This window comes from Salmo trutta, unplaced genomic scaffold (assembly GCF_901001165.1).
Source record: "Salmo trutta unplaced genomic scaffold, fSalTru1.1, whole genome shotgun sequence".
Classification (NCBI taxonomy): Eukaryota; Metazoa; Chordata; class Actinopteri; order Salmoniformes; family Salmonidae; genus Salmo; species Salmo trutta.
Window position 1 is genome coordinate 1,096,239 of NW_021823412.1, and position 10,259 is coordinate 1,106,497.

General features: G+C 42.7%; 1 protein-coding gene and 1 long non-coding RNA gene across 5 annotated transcripts in view; one reads left to right on the forward strand and one right to left on the reverse strand.

The window, feature by feature from the left end:
- The window catches only part of LOC115190785 (circadian locomoter output cycles protein kaput), a 41,578-nt gene extending 32,193 nt beyond the window's left edge, over positions 1–9,385 (forward strand). For all 4 annotated transcript variants that reach the window (XM_029748853.1, XM_029748852.1, XM_029748855.1 and 1 more), the window contains 4 exons: positions 1,452–1,678; positions 2,617–2,746; positions 2,898–3,017; positions 7,800–9,385. In XM_029748853.1, coding sequence (XP_029604713.1) covers positions 1,452–1,678; positions 2,617–2,746; positions 2,898–3,017; positions 7,800–8,006 — 684 coding nt within the window. In that variant the 3' untranslated portion in view covers positions 8,007–9,385. The remainder of the gene's footprint in view (positions 1–1,451; positions 1,679–2,616; positions 2,747–2,897; positions 3,018–7,799) is intronic.
- A 261-nt stretch (positions 9,386–9,646) lies between these two features.
- LOC115190829 (uncharacterized) lies at positions 9,647–9,953 on the reverse strand. Its single transcript, XR_003877428.1, has 2 exons — positions 9,837–9,953; positions 9,647–9,786 (listed from the first exon to the last, which is right to left on the reverse strand). It is a non-coding gene; the product is annotated as an uncharacterized LOC115190829 (long non-coding RNA).
- Between the last annotated feature and the right edge of the window lie 306 nt (positions 9,954–10,259).

Consider the following 10,259-nt stretch of genomic DNA (forward strand, 5'->3'; position numbering starts at 1 on the left):
ATTTAGTTGATATGTTATTTAGTTGATATGTTATTTAGTAGTTATGTTATTTAGTAGTTATGGTATTTAGTTGATATGTTATTTAGTTGTTATGTTATTTAGTAGTTATGTTACTTAGTTGTTATGGTATTTAGTTGATATGTTATTTAGTTGTTATGTTATTTAATAGTTATGTTATTTAGTTGTTATGTTATTTAGTAGTTATGGTATTTAGTTGATATGTTATTTAATAGTTATGTTATTTAGTTGTTATGTTATTTAGTTGTTATGTTATTTAGTTGTTATGTTATTTAGTTGTTATGTTATTTAGTAGTTATGTTATTTAGTAGTTATGTTACTTAGTTGTTATGGTATTTAGTTGATATGTTATTTAGTTGATATGGTATTTAGTAGTTATGTTATTTAGTAGTGTAACGGGCGTCGTAAGGATTGGACCAAGGTGCAGCGGGAACGTGTATACTCATCTTCTTTATTTTTTTGAAAAGAAGGAAAAAACAAACAAATCACGTATACAAAACAAAGACCGCCACTAAACAGTCCTGTCAGGTGCACAAACACAAAGCAGGAGACAACTACCCACAAATCCCATTACAAAAACACCCCAAAACATAGGACCTTCAATCAGAAGCAACGAGGATCAGCTGCTTCCAATTGAAGGTCAACCCCATTAACTAAACATAGAAATAGAAATACTAGAACTAACATAGAAATACACTTACATAGAACATAGACCAAAAAACCCCGGAACACATAAAACAAACACCCCTCTAACATAAGCCCAACAAACCCCGAACCACATAAAATAAACACCCCCTGCCACGTCCTGACCATACTACAATAACAAATAACCCCTTTACTGGTCAGGACGTGACAAGTAGTTATGTTATTTAGTAGTTATGTTATTTAGTTGTTATGTTATTTAGTTGTTATGTTATTTAGTTGATATGTTATTTAGTTGATATGTTATTTAGTAGTTATGTTATTTAGTTGTTATGTTATTTAGTTGATATGTTATTTAGTAGTTATGGTATTTAGTAGTTATGTTATTTAGTTATGTTATTTAGTTGTTATGTTATTTAATAGTTATGGTATTTAGTAGTTATGTTATTTAGTTGATATGTTATTTAGTTGATATGTTATTTAGTAGTTATGGTATTTAGTTATGGTATTTAGTTGTTATGGTATTTAGTTATGTTATTTAGTAGTTATGGTATTTAGTTGATATGTTATTTAGTTGATATGTTATTTAGTTGATATGTTATTTAGTTGATATGTTATTTCGTTGTATGCTATGTTTTGTTACGTTCTGTAATATAATCACCATGGTAATAGATAGCTGAACAGCCACAGTGTTAGACCTGTCTTATCAATTACATCATCTTTGTGAGAACCTGCTCTCTCTCTCTGTCTCTCTCTGACATCATCTCTGTCTGCCCTCTGTCTCCCTCTAGGTCCAGCAGCAGCGTCAACAGTACCAGCAACCGCAGCAGCAACAGCAGCAGCGTCAACAGCAACAGCAGCAGCAACAGCAGCAGCAACAGCAGCAGCAACAACCTGTCTACAACATGATCATGTCCCAGCCTGGCCAGCCCAACCTACTACAGATCAGTACCAGTCTACCACAGAACAACACACAACAAGCTGTAGCCACCTTCACACAAGACAACACTCAGATACAGTATGTACACACACACACACACACACACACACACACACACGCACTGATTACATATTGAACATGTCTTCTCTCTCTCCAGGTTTCTGGTGGACCAGCAGTACTGATTACATATTGAACATGTCTTCTCTCTCTCCAGGTTTCTGGTGGACCAGCAGTACTGATTACATAATGAACATGTCTTCTCTCTCTCCAGGTTTCTGGTGGACCAGCAGTACTGATTACATATTGAACATTTCTTCTCTCTCTCCAGGTTTCTGGTGGGCCAGCAGTACTGATTACATAATGAACATGTCTTCTCTCTCTCCAGGTTTCTGGTGGACCAGCAGTACTGATTACATAATGAACATGTCTCCTCTCTCTCCAGGTTTCTGGTGGACCAGCAGTACTGATTACATATTGAACATGTATTCTCTCTCTCCAGGTTTCTGGTGGGCCAGCAGTACTGATTACATAATGAACATGTCTTCTCTCTCTCCAGGTTTCTGGTGGGCCAGCAGTACTGATTACATAATGAACATGTCTTCTCTCTCTCCAGGTTTCTGGTGGGCCAGCAGTACTGATTACATAATGAACATGTCTTCTCTCTCTCCAGGTTTCTGGTGGACCAGCAGTACTGATTACATAATGAACATGTCTCCTCTCTCTCCAGGTTTCTGGTGGACCAGCAGTACTGATTACATAATGAACATGTCTCCTCTCTCTCTCCAGGTTTCTGGTGGGCCAGCAGTACTGATTACATAATGAACATGTCTTCTCTCTCTCCAGGTTTCTGGTGGACCAGCAGTACTGATTACATATTGAACATGTCTCCTCTCTCTCCAGGTTTCCGGCGGGCCAGCAGTACTGATTACATATTGAACATGTCTTCTCTCTCTCCAGGTTTCTGGTGGGCCAGCAGTACTGATTACATAATGAACATGTCTCCTCTCTCTCTCCAGGTTTCCGGCGGGACAGCAGTTGGTGACTAAGTTAGTGACAGCTCCCATGGCATGTGGAGCGGTTATGGTGCCGACCTCTATGTTCATGGGACAACCGGTCATCGCTTACAACCCCTTCGGAGGGCAGCAGGTAACACACACACACACACACACACACACACACACACACACACACACACACACACACACACACACACACACACACACACACACACACACACACACACACGTACACACACTCTCACCCCCCTAACACCCTAACCCTACCTCTCTCCTATCAGGGTGGTCAGACTCTGACCCTCCAAGCAGCCCAGCCCCAACAGAACCAGCCTGACAGCCAGACACAGACGGCTGTAGTGGCACAGAGTAACCAACAGGGGGCGCAGCAGCAGTTCGTACAGGTAACATCTAGTTTCAACAGCATCAGTTCTGACAGGTCACCTCTAGTTTCAACAGCATCAGTTCTGACAGGTAACCTCTAGTTTCAACAGCATCAGTTCTGACAGGTAACGACTAGTTTCAACAGCATCAGTTCTGACAGGTAACGACTAGTTTCAACAGCATCAGTTCTGACAGGTCACCTCTAGTTTCAACAGCATCAGTTCTGACAGGTAACCTCTAGTTTCAACAGCATCAGTTCTGACAGGTAACCTCTAGTTTCAACAGCATCAGTTCTGACAGGTAACCTCTAGTTTCAACAGCATCAGTTCTGACAGGTCACCTCTAGTTTCAACAGCATCAGTTCTGACAGGTAACCTCTAGTTTCAACAGCATCAGTTCTGACAGGTCACCTCTAGTTTCAACAGCATCAGTTCTGACAGGTAACGACTAGTTTCAACAGCATCAGTTCTGACAGGTAACGACTAGTTTCAACAGCATCAGTTCTGACAGGTAACCTCTAGTTTCAACAGCATCAGTTCTGACAGGTAACCTCTAGTTTCAACAGCATCAGTTCTGACAGGTAACGACTAGTTTCAACAGCATCAGTTCTGACAGGTAACCTCTAGTTTCAACAGCATCAGTTCTGACAGGTAACATCTAGTTTCAACAGCATCAGTTCTGACAGGTAACCTCTAGTTTCAACAGCATCAGTTCTGACAGGTAACCTCTAGTTTCAACAGCATCAGTTCTGACAGGTAACCTCTAGTTTCAACAGCATCAGTTCTGACAGGTAACATCTAGTTTCAACAGCATCAGTTCTGACAGGTAACCTCTAGTTTCAACAGCATCAGTTCTGACAGGTAACATCTAGTTTCAACAGCATCAGTTCTGACAGGTAACATCTAGTTTCAACAGCATCAGTTCTGACAGGTAACCTCTAGTTTCAACAGCATCAGTTCTGACAGGTCACCTCTAGTTTCAACAGCATCAGTTCTGACAGGTAACGACTAGTTTCAACAGCATCAGTTCTGACAGGTAACGACTAGTTTCAACAGCCATAGACAGGCAGTTCACAGAGGGATGGAGTGTGTATAGCCATGGATTAGGGCTGAGTCCAAAATGGCACCCTATTCCCTATGGGCATGGTCATCAGTAGTCCTTTATGTAGAGAATCTGGTGTCATTTCAGACAACCAGACTGCACCCAAACTGCTACAGACCTATATCTATCCTACACTGCCTTTCTAAGGTCTTCGAAAGCCAAGTCAACAAACAGATTACCGGCCATTTCGAATCCCAACGCACCTTCTCCGCTATGCAATCTGGTTTCAGAGCTGGTCATGGGTGCACCTCAGCCACGCTCAAGGTCCTAAACGATATCATAACCGCCATCGATAAGAAACAATACTGTGCTGCCGTATTCATTGACCTGGCCAAGGCTTTCGACTCTGTCAATCACCACATCCTCATCGGCAGACTCAACAGCCTTGGTTTCTCAAATGATTGCCTCACCTGGTTCACCAACTACTTCTCTGATAGAGTTCAGTGTGTCAAATCGGAGGGCCTGTTGTCCAGACCTCTGGCAGTCTCTATGGGGGTGCCACAGGGTTCAATTCTTGGCCCGACTCTTTTCTCTGCATACATCAATGATGTCGCTCTCTTGATTCTCTGATCCACCTCTACACAGACGACACCATTCTGTATACTTCTGGCCCTTCTTTGGACACTGTGTTAACAACCCTCCAGACGAGCTTCAGCTTCAATGCCATACAACTCTCCTTCTGTGACCTCCAACTGCTCTTAAATACAAGTAAAACTAAATGCATGCTCTTCAACCGATCGCTGCCTGCACCTGCCCACCCATCCAGCATCACTACTCTGGACGGTTCTGACTTAGAATATGTGGACAACTACAAATACCTAGGTGTCTGGTTAGACTGTAAACTCTCCTTCCAGACTCACATCAAACATCTCCAATCCAAAGTTAAATCTAGAATTGGCTTCCTATTCCACAACAAAGCATCCTTCACTCATGCTGCCAAACATACCCTCGTAAAACTGACCATCCTACCGATCCTCAACTTTGGCAATGTCATTTACAAAATAGCCTCCAATACCCTACTCAATAAATTGAATGCAGTCTATCACAGTGCCATCCGTTTTGTCACCAAAGCCCCATATACTACCCACCACTGCGACCTGTACGCTCTCGTTGGCTGGCCCTCGCTTCATACTCGTCGCCAAACCCACTGGCTCCAGGTCATCTACAAGACCCTGCTAGGTAAAGTCCCCCCTTATCTCAGCTCGCTGGTCACCATAGCAGCACCCACCTGTAGCACGCGCTCCAGCAGGTATATTTCACTGGTCACCCCCAAAGCCAATGCCTCCTTCGGCCGCCTCTCCTTCCAGTTCTCTGCTGCCAATGACTGGAACGAACTACAAAAATCTCTGAAACTGGAAACACTCATCTCCCTCACTAGCTTTAAGCACCAGCTATCAGAGCAGCTCCCAGATCACTGCACCTGTACATAGCCCATCTATAATTTAGCCCAAACAACTACCTCTCTTCCCCTACTGTATTTATTTATTTTGCTCCTTTGCACCCCATTATTTCTATTTCTACTTTGCACTTTCTTCCACTGCAAATCTGCCATTCCAGTGTTTTACTTGCTATATTGTACAGTGAGGGAAAAAAATATTTGATCCCCTGCTGATTTTGTACGTTTGCCCACTGACAAAGAAATGATCAGTCTTTAATTTTAATGGTAGGTTTATTTGAACAGTGAGAGACAGAATAACAACAAAAAAATCCAGAAAAAAAACGCATGTCAAAAATGTTATAAAATGATTTGCATTTTAATGAGGGAAATAAGTATTTGACCCCTCTGCAAAACATGACTTAATACTTGGTGGCAAAACCCTTGTTGGCAATCACAGAGGTCAGACGTTTCTTGTAGTTGGCCACCAGGTTTGCACACATCTCAGGAGGGATTTTGTCCCACTCCTCTTTGCAGATCTTCTCCAAGTCATTAAGGTTTCGAGGCTGACGTTTGGCAACTCGAACCTTCAGCTCCCTCCACAGATCTACTATGGGATTAAGGTCTGGAGACTGGCTAGGCCACTCCAGGACCTTAATGTGCTTCTTCTTGAGCCACTCCTTTGTTGCCTTGGCCGTGTGTTTTGGGTCATTGTCATGCTGGAATACCCACCCACGACCCATTTTCAATGTCCTGGCTCAGGGAAGGAGGTTCTCACCCAAGATTTGACAGTACATGGCCCCGTCCATCGTCCCTTTGATGCGGTGAATTTGTCCTGTCCCCTTAGCAGAAAAACACCCCCAAAGCATAATGTTTCCACCTCCATGTTTGATGGTGGGGATGGTATTCTTGGGGTCATAGGCAGCATTCCTCCTCCTCCAAACACGGCGAGTTGAGTTGATGCCAAAGAGCTCCATTTTGGTCTCATCTGACCACAACACTTTCACCCAGTTGTCCTCTGAATCATTCAGATGTTCATTGGCAAACTTCAGACGGGCATGTATATGTGCTTTCTTGAGCAGCGGGACCTTGCGGGCGCTGCAGGATTTTAGTCCTTCACAGCGTAGTGTGTTACCAATTGTTTTCTTGGTGACTATGGTCCCAGCTGCCTTGAGATCATTGACAAGATCCTCTCATGTAGTTCTGGGCTGATTCCTCACCGTTCTCATGATCATTGCAACCCCACGAGGTGAGATCTTGCATGGAGCCCCAGGCCGAGGGAGATTGACAGTTCTTTTGTGTTTCTTCCATTTGCGAATAATCGCACCAAATGTTGTCACCTTCTCACCAAGCTGCTTAGCGATGGTCTTGTAGCCCATTCCAGCCTTGTGTAGGTCTACAATCTTGTCCCTGACATTCTTGGAGAGCTCTTTGGTCTTGGCCATGGTGGAGAGTTTGGAATCTGATTGATTGATTGCTTCTGTGGACAGGTGTCTTTTATACAGGTAACAAACTGAGATTAGGAGCACTCCCTTTAAGAGTGTGCTCCTAATCTCAGCTCGTTACCTGTATAAAAGACACCTGGGAGCCAGAAATCTTTCTGATTGAGAGGGGGTCAAATACTTATTTCCCACATTAAAATGCAAATCAATTTAACATTTTTGACATGCGTTTTTCTGGATTTTTTTGTTGTTATTCTGTCTCACTGTTCAAATAAACCTACCATTACAATTATAGACTGATCATTTCTTTGTCAGTGGGCAAACGTACAAAATCAGCAGGGGATCAAATACTTTTTTCCCTCACTGTATGTACTTTGCCACCATGGCCTTTTTTTGCCTTTACTTCCCTTATCTCACCTCATTTGCTCACATTGTATATAGACTTATTTTTCTACTGTATTATTGACTGTATGTTTGTTTTACTCCATGTGTAACTCTGTGTTGTTGTATGTGTCGAACTGCTATGCTTTATCTTGACCAGGTCGCAGTTGTAAATGAGAACTTGTTCTCAACTAGCCTACCTGGTTAAATAACGGTGAAATAAATAAATCAACAGAAGCAGCAGCAGTTCCTACATGTAACCAGCAGAGAGCAGTGTGGGGGCAGAGTTCAACAGGGACAGAGGCAGAATGAACACTATCTGTTTTACCCTGATCCTACATCTGTGACTAAGGGGAATGTCTACCTGAGTGTATTAGAGTTTCAAGGATTTCACAGTGTTCTAATCATAATGTCATAGAGTCACTTCTATAGTTCTAACCATAGAATTAGAATAAGAATACCATTCTAATCCATTGTCTCTCTATCTTACTTCCCGTAACCAGGGCACCCGTCTTCTCCACGGCAACCAGCAGCTGATCCTCCAGGCAGCATTCCCCATGCAACAACAGCAACAGGCCTTCACCCAGGTAACGCAACAACAACAGTCTCACAACCAGAGGCATCAGCTGCAGCTGAAACCACAGCCACAGAAACAACCCAAAGGCCCGCCTTCGCACCGGACTGACAGCTCCAGCAGCCAAGCACAGTAGGCCTGGGCGACCCAGGCGTCCAATCAGACTCTATGACCTGAAGGCTGAACCAATCGGAGGTGTGGAGGGATTGTGTTTTTCTAATGGAACTACAGTGTTGGAGTCACCCAACCCCCCCTCCTACTGCCCCTACCGATATAGCTGCTGTGTTCACCCCCTCTATCTTCCGCTATAACAAACTGAATTATGGGTAACGGTGAGGGTGGCCAGCCCTTCCTCCTAGAAAGCTACTAACTGTGCAGGGTTTGGCTCCGGCTCTGCTCTAACACACCTATTCAGTTGCTCATCAGGACCTTGATGTTCTTCTGGACTGAATCAGGTGTGTTGGTTAGCGCAGGGCCGGAACAAAAGCCTGCAGTCAGGAGATCTTCAGGAGGAGGTTTGGCCCCACCTGGATTACACCTTCCTAAGGAACTCCTCATCACCATGGTGACAATAGTACGGACCGGAACCATCGGAACCCTGTATCCCGTAGCAACCAGGAGGAACGTTGTTGTTTGTGCGTTGGAGGAGAGACAAACTCGGTGTCCGTGGAAACCCAGTAGAACTCTGCATTGCCACGGTAACGAGAGACTCCAAAAGGAACGTTGTGGTGATGGACTGACTCTATGGGTCTGTACAGTACAGATGTGTGTAACATAAAAAGAAAACATGTAAATATCCATTATAGCTACAAGGGAAAAAACGGAAATTAGTATTTTATATGATTGCATGGGTAAATAACTGTACGTTTTTATTAGTAACTTTTGACAAAATGAGTTCAGACTTCATTCAGTGTTTTCCTGGTCAGTTCCTGGTCAGATATGAGGTGACAGATGTTCAGCTAGTATGAAGAACGCCGCTCTCTTCCACTGAAAGGTCTTCGGCCCTGTTCCAACACTTTGAAAATGCATCCATCCTTCCATCTTTCCTCCCTTCCTGCCTTGAGGTTATCAAAGTCATTCAGTTAAGGGTGTATTTTATTTGTGTTGGAACTTGACCCCCGGAGAGAGAAACGTTTTTAAAAAGATGTTGTGTCACCGTTGGTTTAATGGACGGGCTTGGGTTCTAGTGGAATGCTGGGAAATGTAGTTTTTAAACTCAACAATTTTTTTTAGACTCAACATTTTTAAACGTTTTATCAGAACGACAACCACGTCTGATCCAATCAGATCATGACGACCCAACAGACAGACAGGTAAATACAGTTTAAACCAGACCAGGGGTGGGTCATATTACTTCGCCTGGTCCCAGATCACTTTGGTCTTGTGTTGGCTCAGTTGGTAGAGCAAGGCACTTGCAACCCCAGTGGTTGTGGGTTTGTTTCGAGCTAGGGACATCCATACGTCAAATCTATGCACGTATGACTGACTCTAAGTTGCTTTGTAAAAAAAAAAAAACATCTGCTGAATTTTCTGTATGAATTGTGCTGTCTTACCAACTTGACAATACAACACACAGATCTGGGACCATCTGTCAGGGTTTTAGTTATTCCAAGTGCCAATCATCACACCACACAGGGTCAGTTGATATATATATATATATTTTAACAGACTATTCAAAGAGGTATATATATTTCCAGAAGTATATGACCCTTCTATCAGAGTACTGCATGTATAGAGAATGGATTATTTTTGAATGAAGAAAGAAACAGAGTCTTATTATACATAACAGACAGTATATATTTAACCTGCCCATGATATTATGGCACTTAATGAGGTCTAACACAGTAAATTACAGACAGTATATCTCCCCATGATATTATAGCACCTAATGAGGTCTAACACAGTAAATTACAGACCTACAGACAGTATATCTCCCCCATGATGTCTAACACAGTAAATTACAGACCTACAGACAGTATATCTCCCCCATGATATTATAGCACTTAATGAGGTCTAACACAGTAAATTACAGACCTACAGACAGTATATCTCCCCCATGATACTATAGCACATAATGAGGTCTAACACAGTAAATTACAGACCTACAGACAGTATCTCTCCCCCCATGATACTATAGCACTTAATGAGGTCTAACACAGTAAATTACAGACCTACAGACAGTATCTCTCCCCCCATGATACTATAGCACTTAATGAGGTCTAACACAGTAAATTACAGACCTACAGACAGTATATCTCCCCCATGATATTATGGCACTTAATGAGGTCTAACACAGTAAATTACAGACTTAGCTGTGTTGAATCTGGATGTGTGTGGAAATGTGTGTGTATGTTTCTGTGTGAGAGAGAGTATGCGAGTGTGTGTTCTT